Source organism: Ovis aries, chromosome 3 (genome assembly GCF_016772045.2).
Source record: "Ovis aries strain OAR_USU_Benz2616 breed Rambouillet chromosome 3, ARS-UI_Ramb_v3.0, whole genome shotgun sequence".
NCBI classification, from domain to species: domain Eukaryota; kingdom Metazoa; phylum Chordata; class Mammalia; order Artiodactyla; family Bovidae; genus Ovis; species Ovis aries.
The window spans coordinates 194,241,705-194,256,274 of record NC_056056.1 but is presented as its reverse complement, the minus strand read 5'-3'; the positions used below and the strand labels follow the sequence as shown (position 1 = coordinate 194,256,274).

Genomic DNA, 14,570 nt, shown 5'->3' with positions numbered 1-14,570 from the left:
AAGAAAGACCAGACGTTAAGAAGAAACGTGGTCACAGGCCTATGGAGGAAGGGGAGGGTGAGACAAAATGGGAGATTGGGATTAACATGCATAAACTGCCGTGGGTGAAAAACAGATAGCTGGTGGGAACCTGGTGTACAGCATAGAGAGCTCAGCTCAGTGCTCTGTGATGACGGAGAGGGATGGAATGCGGGGCAGGTGTGTGTGTGAGAGAGGGAGGTTCAGAGGAAGGGGATATGTGAATACATCCAGTTGATTCTTCTTGTACAGCAGAAACTAACAATATTGTGAAGCAACTATACTCCTTTTTTTTTTTTCAATGAAGGAAAAATAGGTTTCAGATCCAATTTGTCCAATAGCCACTGCCAGGTCATGTCAGCAGAATAAAATGTAATGTTTTTGTATGTCAACTGTTTTGTAATCAAATAAATGACTTCTGTTTTAGCCCATTTCTAGCTTTAGACCTGTAAAAATCTTTACCTTTTTGTGATTTAACAAAAACATTTAATCGGGAGTCAATGCCTTTTTAGAACAAATTTACCTTCTGGCATGTTACTTTTGATAAGACTAGAATATTGATAACATGTCAAGGCCATTCTCCTCACTTGTGCATATTATGCTGAAAATGGCAGCTTTGACGTAAAACATCTGCTTATGAATTCATTAACGAACCTGTTATGGACAAAGCACATTATTTTTTTCCTTAAAGTCGTAATTTCAAAACACAGTTTGATTGGCAATTTATTTTCCTGTCCCTCTTTCTAGAACCTTTGTGTGTGCTTGGTATGGAAAGGGGAAAAAACGACATTTTAGTTGTTTATTGGTGAGTGATCAGTCACTTCAGTCATGGCCGACTCCTTTCAACCCTATGGACTGTAGCCTGCCAGGCTCCTTCTGTCCATGGGATTCTTCAGGCAAGAATACTGGAGTGGGAGTGGGTTGCTGTGCTCTCCTCCAGGGGATCTTCCCAACCCAGGGGTCAAATCCGCATCTCCTGTGGTTCCTGCATTGCAGGTGGATTCTTTACCTGTTAAACCAGCAGGGAAGCCCAGCTGCTTGTTCAGTTCAGTTCAGTCGCTCAGTTGTGTCTGACTCTCTGCGACCCCATGAATTGCAGCACGCCAGGCCTCCTTGTCTATCAGCAACTCCCGGAGTTCATTCAAACTCATGTCCATCAAGTAGGTGATGCCATCCAGCCATCTCATCCTCTGCCGTCCCCTTCTCCTCCATTGCTTGTTAGGATAACCTAATAACTGGGTTTCAGTTATGAGTTCTATTAAAATATAAATATAGTATTCTTTTTTTCTATTGCTTTTTCTTTGGAAGTTGCTACAATCCCTTGAAATTAATTTATAAAATCCTAAAACCTAATCTTTAATGTTAAGATTTTTCTCTAGATATGGTGGGAATCTTTTAGTCCTTAGTTTTTATCTTCCTCCTCTCCTAAACAGTCGAAAATGTCTTTAAAGCAAGAAAGAGCCAGAACCATGAGTGCAGTGAAGGGAGTAACTATTCCTTAAGTTTCTACCTAAAAACTCCTTTATATGTTTCATTCTGATTTACGAATCAAATCTCCTTTCTGCATATGACCATCAAGTCCAAAAGTCAGATGCCCAAACCTCAATCTCTCTTGCAGAAGTATTTACAGGTAGATTGCATCACTCATCGGAGAAGGCAATGGCACCCCACTCCAGTGTTCCTGCCTGGAGAATCCCAGGGACGAGGGAGCCTGGTGGGCTGACGTCTACGGGTTCGCACAGAGTCGGACACGACTGAAGCGACTTAGCAGCAGCAGCAACAGCAGCATCACCCATCAAGCTTCAATCCCAAGACAAACTCGTCTGTTCTTTCTCTATATGCCCTGATATTTCTCTTGCTAGCCATTCTCCCAGTCATGCAGACTTTAAGCTTTCAAGTTTTTAGTTTGTGTTATCACATTTTTTATCATCTAAGATTTACTACTCAAAATGTCCAAGGGTCAGAATAGGATCCATCAGCATCACTTGGGAGTTTATTAGAAATGCAGATTCTCAGGCCCCATCCCATCTATACTGAATTAGAACACACATTTTAATGAGATTCCCATATGATTCAAAAACACATTAATAAATACCTGCAGAGCACTACTCTGACATTTAGAAGAAAGAGATCATCTCTCTCATCCATGGTACCTTAGCACATGGTGGCCACTCTGATCCTTGTTCACTGTCTGCCTGTGTGTATAACTGTTTCAACTAAAGAAAGTCTTGATGAAAGTGAAAGAGGAGAGTGAAAAAGCTGGCTTAAAACTCAACATTCAAAAAACTAAGATCATGGCATCTGGTCTCATCACTTCATGGCAAATAGATGGGAAACACTGGAAACAGTGACAGACTTTATTTTGGGGGGCTCCAAAATCACTGCAGATGGTGACTACAGCCATGAAATTAAAAGATGCTTGCTCCTTGGAAGAAAGGGTATGACCAACCTAGACAGCATATTAAAAACCAGAAATATTACTTTGCCAACAAAGGTCCATCTAATCAAAGGTATGGTTTTTCCAGTAGTCATGTATGGGTGTGAGAGTTGGACCATAAAGAAAGCTGAGCGCCAAAGAACTGATGCTTTTGAACTGTGGTGTTGGAGAAGACTCTTGAGAGTCCCTTGGACTGCAAGTAGATCAAACCAGTCAATCATAAAGGAAACCAGTCCTGGGTGTTTATTGGAAGGACTGATGCTGAAGCTGAAACTTCAATACTTTGGCCACCTGATGCAAAGAACGGACTTATTGGAAAAGACCCTTATGCTGGGAAAGACTGAAGGCAGGAGGAGAAGGGGAAGACAGAAGATGAGATGGTTGGATGGCATCACTGACTCGATTGGACATGTGTTTGAGCAAGCTCTGGGAATTGGTGATGGACAGGGAAGCCTGGCATGCTGCAGTCCATGGGGTAGCAAAGAGTCGGACACGACTGAGTGACTGAACTGAACTGTACATATTTGGGTCATAGCCCTTTGCCTTCTCCAAATTCCTTTTTGCAGTTCTCTTCCATATCATCAATTTTTCCTTCTCTGCCGATCATCTCCATCAGCATACAGGTTCTGCAAATGGTCATCAAAAGAAACCAACAAACCTGGTTGATTTAAGCAAAAGAGGACTGTATTAAAAGCACACTGCAGGTGGATCACTATCTCCTCAGCACTGCATGCAGGAATCTGTCCCTAGCATTGTAGCCATTATTGCCCACACAAACGTGAGCACCCTACAACCACTGCTGCACCAGAAAGTGCTTCGCCCACTCCCCACTTATTCCCTCCCAGCTCCAGTCTCCATCCAAGTGGGTACATCTGATTGGTGAAGCCAGTATCATGCCCACACTCTACCTGATACGGAGACTGGGAAGGAGTATCTGACATGTTCGGCATCTACAATAGAGGGAGGACACTGCCTCCCAACAAAAGTCATAATTTATAGTTTAGGGAACTTCAGAAATTTTCATCAATTAAAAGGATTCAGATGTTATTGAAAGGTTAAGAAAAATAAATAATCCCATTTCTACCACACTCACTTATCTTTTTTCAAAGTTTATTTTTTCCTTCCCCCTTTCGGTGAAATTAAAAAAGGTTGTCCACACTTGTCTTTATTTCCTCATATCCTATTCTACCCAATCTAACATTGTTCCTCAAAAGCCAAAATCGAGCAGACACTTCTCAGCTCACACAGTTTAACCTTGCAATGTTATTGGATATTCTCCCAGCTCCCATGATCTTATGTTCTCTTGGAATTTTACTTTTTTCCAATTGCTTTTCCAATTGCTTCAGCTCAGCTTCCTTTGCTGAATTTCCCTCTGCTCAATCTCTGTATATTTGTTTTCAGAGCTCTATCTCTTCCTCTCTAACGACATTCACTCCCTAAGTATTCTTTCAATTTCGATTTTTTTCCTGGCTTAAAATTCTCAAATCTGATAATTCTTGCCTTTAGAAAAAAAATCTACAGACTTGTTTGCTCAGCTCTAGAGTTTTGCATCTGCAACTGCTTACTTTGAACTTCTTCATGTATGTCTAATACATATTTTAATTTTAATATGTCCAAAGAGAACTCTTATTTTCCCTCTCTAAATTGGTTCCTTATGAAGTCCCTCCAATTTCAATAAAGGGCTTCATCATTCATCTAGTGTTTAAGTCAAAAATCTCAGAATCATCCTTGATTTATTTTTCTTAAACTCTCATATACCATTTATCTACAAGTCCATATTTTCTACTACCCAAATTCATTACAGCTCTCCATTCCCTACAAGCACTCCCCTAGTCTAAGCCATCATCATCTTTTGCTTATTCCCTAACTGACATTTGAACTGGCCCATTTCTTCCTCTCCATCCTCAATTCATAGCACCCTCTCCAGACCCCCACACAACTTTGCTCCATTGATCACCTTCCTGTTCTTCAGACAAGCCAAGCTCTTTGCCATCCCAAGATTTTGCATTTTTCTTCTGCCTAGAATGTCAGCAATACTAAATCCATGCCAGCTTATCCCATCTGACTCCACCTTATCCTTCCAGATCCCTTTTGATTTTTACCTTCCCTAAACTAGCAGAAACTTGTCTTTTCGATTCATGTTTGTGTCCCGTGGGATGTCTGATACACAGTAGGCATTCCATAAATATTTGTTAAATAATTGAATTGATAATTAAGTGAATGACTGATGTCATATTCCACTGAGATTCCCTAACCTTTTCATTCCTATCCAAATGACTCATCTTTACTCACTGGTGGTAGCTTGATAGCTAGTTATCTAAGACAACTAGCTATCATTTGCTTTTGTTCATTTACTTTTGATTCTGCCTGGGGTTATTAAAATTCTCTTTAATAATAATAATAATGCCTTGAAAATCTAGTAAGAAAACCAAAGGTTATGATGCTGATATACTCAGAATATCTCCTGGCTGATGTGGGCAGTAAATGATGTTCACCCATCAATCATTTTTCCACTTCCTGCAACTGAATCTCCCTGGAGGAGTCATCAGATGCTCTCAATCTTGAAGATTGACAGGAAGTCCCTGCAGACACCAACTCTATGCAACATCAGGAGGGATCCTTGACACTAAGATTTAAAAGCACCACTCTCAGAACAAGATTTAGAAAACTCACAGGCTAAGTTCTAGTTATCGCAGCTTCTGGAAAGGTGCGGAACATGAAGGTAAGGAAAAGTTTTATTTGAGACTTTTAAGCTATTTTATAAAAAGCTGTATAGTGGTTTTTTTTTTAACTCTTTCATGTTTAATGTGTTTCAGAGTCAAACATTATGCCCTTAAAATATCAGATTCATTGGATTTTACAAAGAAAAAAATTCACTTATTCTCTTAAATCCTCGTTTGGGTTAAATAATTAAAATATTTCTAAATAATTTTTTTTAAGATCTCTTTGTGAATTAACTAGATGATAAACTGGAAACTCCCTTCTCCCCTACACTCTGAGGGCTAAAACAGAACATAGCGGAAAAAAAAAGGGCGGGGGGAGGGCGGTGTAATTGTCCAGGAGCGAAGGAAAAAAGTAGAAGATTCTATAGGCACAGAAATGACTTTGATCTTTTCATGCAGGGATTCAAAAGTCTGGTGGTAATGACGTTGACCCTCTTCCTGGTGTTTTCTTTCATGGGAAATTGCAACAGTGCTCCGCAGGTAATCACAAGCAAAAATTGGGGCTCCTCTATGCGCTGAGTATGTCCTTCCTTCCTTCTTCCCTCCCCTTTATTTCTTCCCTTCTTTTCCTTCTTTCTTCTCCTTCCTTCCCTTCCCTTTCTTTTGTTCTCTCCCCTGCCTTCTCGTTTATTTCTAATGCTGGGCTGGGCAGCAACGCCTAACTGCTTTCCTCTTCTTGGGTTGTAGAGACTCTTGGAGAGAAGGAACTGGACTCCTCAAGCTATGCTCTACCTGAAGGGTGCACGTATGTTCCAAACACTTTGCTCTTCTGACAGTGGTAAAGAGCCTTAGGGCCGCATGAATCCGTGGGACAGACGGTGCGGGGAGAGAATCCTATCGAGTTTTTCCCCATAAATAACTGAGGTCATCCTAGTCTCAGTTAATCAAGGAGAAAGGTCGAGGGTGGAGGTAGGGGTGAGGTGGGGAGGATAATCAGAAATCCTCCAACCAAAACCGGAAGGTAGTTGGCTCTTGCTCAAAGGAAGATTGGGGTTTCCCAGGCCCACCGCCCCGGCTGGTGAGCGAGATCGCCGCTCCTTCCAAAGCGCTGGGGGAGGTGCGCGGCTTTCCCGGTGGTCTCCTCCCCCATCCGCGCCGGGGGCCGGGAGGCCCGCAGCCCCGCGCGCCCCGGGTGGGAGCACCGGCCTCGCCGCCCCGGCTCGCCCGCTCCTGGTCCAGAAACTCCTATCGGCCGGGCCGGGCGGGCGCTGAGCCCTTGTCTCGCCTTGGCAGAGGGGCGCCGCTTCCTTTCCGACCAGAGCCGGAGGAAGGACCTCTCCGACCGGCCGCCGTTCGGTGAGTGCGCGGGAGCCAGGAGGCCGCGCGGGTCGGGAGGGCGCACTCCGCCCCCGGGAAGGCGGGCTCCGGGGCCGCCCAAGGGAGAGCCGGCCGCGCGCGGCCCGGCTGACCTTAAGGGTAGAGATCCGGTGGCGGGAGCCGGGGTTCCGCTCCAGACAGCCGGGGACGGGCGGGGGGGGAGTGGCGGGGCGGGGGGTAGCGCGTAGAGGTCACGATAGGTATGAGAACTGTGCGCCTGCGCCTAGAAATGTGCCTCCCGTTTAACGCAAGATTTCCTTTAAACGCTGTTGTTACCAATGTTATCATCATCGTCATTATTAAAATAGTGATTTGCCTAAAAATTTCAGACACCTCTATTTTATTACTGTAAAGAACTATCAAAAGTTTCAAAGCCAGAAATAGTGAAGAAGTGGGGGGACTTTAAGGATGGAGCCAGAGACTCTTTCATGATAAACTTTCCACGCCGTTGGATTAAAAAATAGCAATATCATTCATTTTGATAAACCTTCAAGATTGCTGAGAATTACCAAGTCTACTCGTTTTGAAAAATACCAAACACTGTTTTGAGCACGTAGTAGGTGCTTATCAAATTTTGATTTACCTTCTTCAAGCTGGCACCTTATTTACTGTAGGAGGGTAAGGTTTGTTTTCCCACATCTGTAGATCCCCAAAAATCGTGGTTTGTGTTGAATCAGGACGGTTTGTCTTCCATCAACTTAGGTTTGAAATAGTTTTGAATATTTTTCAGATTCTCTTTCAGTCAAATAATTGCCTTAAATGTGGCCAAGAAGGTAGATTATTTTCTCAAACTGCTTTGGAAGGAGTAAGAAAGAACTAGACTCCAGGCTGTGTGTGTGTGTGTGTGTGTGTGTGTGTGTGTGTGTGTGTGTGTTACTCGTTCAGTGTTTGACTCTTGCAACCCCACCAGGCTCCTCTGTCCATGGAATTCTCCAGGCAGAAATACTGAATGAGTTGCCATTTCCTCCTCCAGGGGATCTTCTTGACCCAGGGATCAGACTCCAGGCAGAGTGCCCTCTAAATTTTCCACTCAGGCCTCCCATTTTAACCTCTGAAGGGGAAAATTCCTCCTGGGCTCTTTATCTTATCCTCCTTGCTTTAGTGAAATTTGCTGTAGTATATAGTTTAAATTTTCTTTCATTCCCTGTCATACACAATATAACCAACTGTAAGTAATGTCCAAGGAAAGTGTGAAATGTTTCAACTTGTAAAAACCAGTCTATGAAAGGGCTCTTTGCTGAGCAATCAAAAAGCTATTTCACAGAGATTTTTCTAGTATTATAGCATAGTGGAATAAGACTTATCTCTATGAGTATTTAGGATTCTCTGGTGACAGATGGTAAAGAATCTGCCTGCACTGCAGGAGACCAGGATTTTGTCCTAGGGTCGGGAAGATGCCCTGGAGAAGGGAATGGCAACCCATTCCAGTATTCTTGCCTGGGAAATCCCATGGATAGAGGAGCCTGGTGGGCTCCATGAGGTTGTGGAGTTGGACACAACTGAGCAACTAACAGTTACTTGTATGAATGCTTAAATGCTAATAGAACCTGTATATGTTTTTTCATTTCTCCAGAAAGACGAAGCCCAAATTCCCAACAACTAACTCTTCCAGAGGCAGCAGCTGTACTATTGGCTTTTTTGCAGAAACCACAAGAAGGTACAAGCATAGTGAACTCTTTTAACTACAGGACAGAGAAGATTTGAGTGCTTTGGAGATTCTGTGTTGAGTACAACAAAGTTGCTTTTATTTATTTAGATTTTTAAAAATAATTAACAGTTGCCCAGGCCATCAGAAATTCACAGAGATGTTTATTATTTACAGACTACCATATTTCTCATTATAGTGAGTCCCAAGAATGTAAAAACATTTCCTTGATGAGATGGTGGGATTTCATGTTAATTCCATAATCCATAGCCTTTTGGATCTTTTATTTCTCTTAGAACCCTAGAGACTCCAACTTCATTATTTTATATTTGAAAAAACTGAGGCCGAGTAATCACAAATCCAATTACTTGCTATGAAAATTTGAAGCAAATGAAATAGCTGAAAATCATTCATTTTTAACTTATAAACAGGGCAGTTTCTTACGGTTCACCCTAAGAGATATGGGCTAGTTCTGATGTTAAATGCTAAACTTGTGTGATTTGTGTTTCACTGTTCAACTTCTTGGATTTTCCCAATGGCTCAGTGGTTAAAGAATCTGTCTGCAGTGCAGGAGACACAAGGAGACTCAGGTTTGACCTCTGGGTTGGGAAGATCCCCTGTAAGAGGAAAATGGCAACCCACTCCAGTATTCTTTCCTGAAAGCTCCCATGGACAGAGGAACCTGATGGGCTACGGTCCACGGGGTTGCAAAGAGCTGGACCTGACTGAGCAACTGAGCATGCATACATACAGCTGCTTGCATGCCAGGATTAGGTGTGATCTTCAAACAGAGACTCTCTGTCCCTGTGGCATTAAAAACACTATTTGCATTAAGGCATCTTGTAACGCATTAGCCTGGACTTTGGAATATAACAGGACTGGGTTTAAATCCTGGCCTGACTGTTTTCCTATCTGGGTGGCCTTGGTGTCATTATTGATAAAAAGGGATAATGACATCCACCGGCAGGGTTGCTGTAAGAGCCAAATGAAACAAAGTATGTAATTTTTTATTAGTATTAACAATAGAGGTCATCAAAGCATAATAAATAGACCTAGACGTTTTGCTCTCAAAAACTGTAATGATGCCATATTTATGATATGATTTAAATGATAAAATGTATCAAAAAAAAAATAGAGTGAGTAGTGTGTGCTCGGTGGTGCCTGACTCTGAGACCCCATGGACTGTAGCTGACCAGACTCCTCTGTCCATGTGATTTCCCAGGCAAGAATACTAGAGTGGATTGCCATTCCTTCCTCCCAGGGATCTTCCTGACTGAGGGATCAAACTGGCATCTCCTGAATTGGCAGGTGGATTCTTTACCACTGAGCCACCTGGAAAGCTCTCTGGTGGGTCAGAGCACAAACTGCTGGCCTGCTGCTCTGACAAGAAAACCCTGTGCTCACTACCTGGTATTGGATGGGCAATGTCTGGGAAAGGAAGACAGCAGGAGGTTCTTTCTGGCTTCAAACTTACGGCTTTGTTGTAGAAAAACAAAACAAAAACAACCCTACAAGAAGCAAATTGAAGAGACAGGGATAAAGAAGTCTTTTGAACTCAGAGCAAGGTGGGAGTTGACTTGGTTGCGTGGAGGAGGTTATACTACTGAATTCAGCAAATCTGCATTGATGTCTGCTAGGTGCCAGGCACTGTGGCAGATAGAGAAAAAAGCAGGTTAAATAAAAAAGCAAAAATGAGAAGGACTATGTATTGGTCCAGTGGTTAAGACAGCATCTCCTGCATTGGCAGGCAGATTCTTTACCACTAGCACCACCTGGGAAGCCCAATACATTTATTAATAATTGATTTATCCATACTAAGTGAATTACCTCCTAAGATTACCCACTATTATCATCCATACTTTACAGATGAGGAAATAGAAGCACAGAAAGATTGAGTAGCTTGCCCACTCTCAGGAGGCAGGGACATACTAGAACTGGGCTGAGAAATAGAAGGTAGCTGATTCTTCATCAGATAATTAATCACATGGTCTATGGATTTTTGACAGAGAGGGAACATGGTAAAGGAAGATGTAACTGGTTATGGCTTATAGGGTAACCATCAGAGCAGGAACAATAGCTACAATATGAGAACATCTACCGTGTGTCAGATTTTAATGTCATCCTTGTAACTCAGGAAACTGAACCTTTCTGGGGTGTATATCCTTTCCTAAGGCCACGTGGTTAGTAAGAAGTGATTTGGGGAGTTTAACTCAGGGCTGTGGGCATCTGTAACTCTTGCCATCTCTCAAATGGATGGTGATAAGAGGAAGGCTGGAGAGGGGAGTCAATGAGAAACTAAGGCAGTCATTTGGGAGTGGAGTCATGAGGTCAGCAGGAATGGAGGCTCTATGCTGAGGCATACCACAAAGAGAGCAGATAACACAAGGTAACTATTTGCTAAAAGCATAAAACAGAATGGATAAGCAACTAGGTCTTACTGTATAGCACAGGGAACTATCAAATATAGCAGAATGCTTAGTAAGAGTACAGAAATCAAAGGAGGAGGAAGATTGTGTTGGGTAGGAAGGGTCATTAAAGAGGAGTGGGATGGAGGCGTGGGAGGGAGGCTCAAGAGGGAAGGGATATATGTATACTTATAACTGATTCACACTGTACAGCAGAAACTAACACACCATTGTAAAGCAGTTATCCTGCAATTTAAATTTTTTTCAATTAAATGATAATAAATTGCAGTTCACAAATCTTTCCCTCGCCCTGCCCAATGGTATGATTTACTGCTGCTATGCCCATTCTGAAAGCTTGTTTGGAGGGAATATGGGAAAGGAAATTAGACTGCAGAGTTAAGAGAAAGTGGGCGCTTGCTGGCATGGCCTTCAGAATTCTTGCAATGAAAAGATGAGAAATAGTTGAGTCATGGGTAGAAGATGCTGCATCCAACATTTGGCATTCTTAGTGGTTTTTGAAGTCAGTAGGAGGACAGCAAAGTAGAGATGAGGGGATCATGAAGTCTGAGACTTCATTGCTGGGAAGATTTGCGGAGCCAGAAAGGAAAGTGAGCTGGAACGGAGAAAGGAGGGCTCGTTTTAAAGAGAAAGAGAAAGTAAACTTCCCTGACAGTCCAATGTCTAAGATGTTGAGCTCCCAAGGCAGGGGGCCTCTGGTCAGGGAACTAGATCCCACAGGCCACAACTCAGACCTAGCACAGCCAAATAAATAAATAAATATTTTTTAAAAAATAAAGAGGAGAAGGATCTTCATTAGAAACCACAGAAGGATTTGACTCTAGGTCTCCATTTCAAGTCTTTTGGAAAAATACATTCAAAATTGTAGTTCTTTAAGTTTCTGAAGTGGCTTGTCTCTGATGATGAAATTAGGAAACAAATTTTATTTGTCTAAATTGATGGGAAAGTTTGGATTCTTACATGATAGATTAATCAGTGTTCACCTTTATATTTTTATTCTGAAGTCCCTAGATATGATTTGGACTGACTCTTTGCGACCCCATGGGAATTCTTCAGGCCAGAATACTGGAGTAGATAGACTTTCCCTTTTCCAGGGGATCTTCCCAACCCAGGGATCAAACCCAGGTCTCCCATATTGCAGGCAGATTCTTTACCAGATGAGCCACAAGGGAAGCTCTTATTTTAAGTAGTGGATTATTACTTTAATGGAGGATATACAGGGATGATTCCTTGTTGTTTTTTTTTTCCTTTCCTTTAAATACACACTACCCCATATAAAAGAGATAACTAATAAGACCTACTGTATAGCACAGAGAACTCTATTCAATACTCTGTAATGACCTATATGGGAAAAGAAGTGGATACATGTATATCTGTAACTGATTCACTTTGCTATACAGCAGAAACTAACACTACAATAAATTTTTTTTAATGTTTTCATTTAAAGAACAAATAGAGTAGCTGATTATCTGTAGTACTTTGAAGTTTGGTAGCAATTCAGGTTAAACTAACTCAGATATTCCAACTATAATGTTACCAATTAGGGGAAAGTGGTTTTCTCTAGAGATGACCTTAGACAAAATGAACAGTGAAATTTTGCCTCTGGTGACTTCCTCTGCCTTCCCCATTGTCAGTTTCAGCCCTTAAACCCAGTTTTAATTCTAGGAACCTAGTGTCCTCTCAGTCTGTTCCCACACAAGAGGGGATTCCTCCTGCTCTGAAGTTTTGCAATCCCTTCCAACTAATAAATGTCCCTTCTTTTTGTCTGCCTTCCACCCCTGGCCTCTAGTTGAGCTAATAAGAGAATATGTGTTCCTTTGGCATCTTTCCCAACCAAAGTGCATTTTAATAGGAAATATAGAAACAGTGGGACTTTTCAGGTGGTGCTAGTGCTAAAGAATCTGCCAGCCAGTACAGATGTGAGAGACTCAGGTTTGATCCCTGGATCAGAAGATCCCCTGGAGGAAGTCATAGCAACCAACTCCAGTACTCTTGCCTGGAGAATCCCATGGACAGAGGAGCCTGGCAGGCTACAGTCCATAGGGTCGCACAGAGTCAGACATGACTAAAGCAACTTAGCATGCATGCACGCATAAAAACAATACGTTGATGCAAGTGCATGGTTCTACTAGTGAATATTTTAGATACGAGGCATATTTAGAGAAAGACATGTGGCCATTTTTGATTTCTACTAAACACACCATGTAAATTCATTCACTGTGGCGACCCACATGTTAGATATGAATTCTCTGATGGATCCCAAGCTGAGGGAGGAAATTTTTTAACAAAATCAATCAGAATCCAATTAGGGGGCATTCCGTAGCAGAGGGCATGAGCTGACATAATGTAAGGGGGTCAAATCAAATGTTTACTTCCTGAAGTTCTCTTCATCTTGTGTCTTCTTCTTGTAAAAAACAGGATGTGTTTATGTTATGTATTTTTTTTTTCCCTTACAGCTGAAGAAGAAAACTTGGATCAAACCAGATTCCTAGAAAACAGTCTGCTAAACTGGTGAAAATATACCAGATTCCATTCAATTATCATTCTATTCTTGTTGAAAGCATGAGCCATGTGAATAAAGCCTGTGGACCCTTTTTCCTTCATTTGTAATCTTAGGAACATGTGCAGCCAGTTTTATTCTTCCAGAAGCTAAAGTGATGCTGCGTTCTTAGAACATCACTGCTTTCTCCATGACTTCAGGTCCTATTTAGATCACCTGGTGTCTTACTCTTGAATTTAACCCATTTATAGTTATTAGGTTGAAGACTCTTTAGAGTGTTCCTTATTTTTGTTACAATACCCATCTTAATTTAATCATTCATAGTTGGGTGGGTTTTTTTTTTTCCATTTGATTACCCACTTGCATTGTCTTAGCACTCAACAGTGAATCTCCTCTCCTTTCCCCTCTTTCCTCACCTCCAAGGAGAGAGAGGTGGGAAGCATGGGAGGATGGGAAAGAGTGAAATTTGATTGTTAGTATCCAGAAGAGGTGAGCTGTCAGGAAGGGAAGCAGTGGGGATGACTGGGAAGAAGCCCTGTGATCAGACAGGACACTCTGGTTGCTGAGGGAGGGGACCCTTGGTGAGGCAGGAACCAGTGGAAGGTTCTACAGTGGGGTGCTCCCCCTGTGCTCTCTGGGGATTTCCCTGAATTCAGTTTAGAAATGAGGATCTAAAAGTTACTGGAAAATAAGATGGAAACATACTCCACTCCTGGATATATTGCGCAAAAGAAATGAATCATTTTTTTAGAGCCATTTTCCTTGGCTAAGCAGATTCAAAGATTACTTCCTCTAACTGTCTAGAACTTTAGGCTTTATTTGCCCCTGGAGGAGGAAATAGCAACCCACTTCAGTGTTCTTGCCTGAGAAATCTCAAGGACAGAGGAGCTTGGCACGCTGCAGTTCACAGGGTTGTAAAGAGTCAGACATGACTGAGAGACCGAGCACACACTAGACTTTATTTGCATTAAAACATAACATAAAGGCACCCCAAGAATGTAAGTGCATGATACTATGCCTAGTTTATTCAGTTTTTAAAGTCAACTATAAAGTCAACAGTTTTTCAGTACTGTCTGAAAAATAAAATATGCACTACCTACAGCAAGCATATGGTATATTTATTTGGAATTACAATATGACCAGCATGTTAATTATTTCTGACTTAATGAATTGAAAGTTGTTACTGATAACTGTCATAAGTGGAAAGCATTGTCATTCTTATTATCATCAGTATATAAGCTATTAGTGAGTAGGTAAAGAATATCATTATATGAATGTCTCTGTAACTTGGAATTACAGTTTTACTGTATTAAGTAAACAAAACCCTATATGTAAGATTTGTCTGTATCTCATTTCATAATTGAATAATGAAACTGTTTGCAAGTTAATGTAACACAGATCTCTGCCAAAAACTTAATATGCTAACATTAAAAAATTCTTTGTGGCATTATAATAGACGCCTGTCGTTAATTATTATTTTATTTTAAAGTGGATTTTCTAGACAGTA

At 41.6% G+C, this 14,570-nt stretch overlaps 1 protein-coding gene across 2 annotated transcripts; it reads left to right on the top strand.

Moving 5' to 3' along the window:
* The first annotated feature begins 5,129 nt into the window (after positions 1 to 5,129).
* On the top strand, positions 5,130 to 14,516 carry SPX (spexin hormone). 2 transcript variants are annotated; one of them, NM_001287469.1, is given in 6 exon segments: positions 5,130 to 5,177; positions 5,578 to 5,658; positions 5,866 to 5,923; positions 6,412 to 6,474; positions 8,069 to 8,152; positions 13,020 to 13,477. In NM_001287469.1, coding segments are annotated over 6 exon segments (351 nt in total). In that variant the 5' UTR covers positions 5,130 to 5,171; the 3' UTR covers positions 13,079 to 13,477.
* Positions 14,517 to 14,570: the final 54 nt, after the last annotated feature.

Bases quoted from the DNA above. Each gene is read 5' to 3' on its own strand.
- SPX (XM_027965740.3), top strand. From the start codon at position 5,572: ATGCAGGGATTCAAAAGTCTGGTGGTAATGACGTTGACCCTCTTCCTG. The intron at 6,475-8,068 runs GTGAGTGCGCGG...TCATTTCTCCAG, and splicing joins CTCCGACCGGCCGCCGTTCG to AAAGACGAAGCCCAAATTCC. The intron at 8,153-13,019 runs GTACAAGCATAG...TTTCCCTTACAG, and splicing joins TTTGCAGAAACCACAAGAAG to CTGAAGAAGAAAACTTGGAT.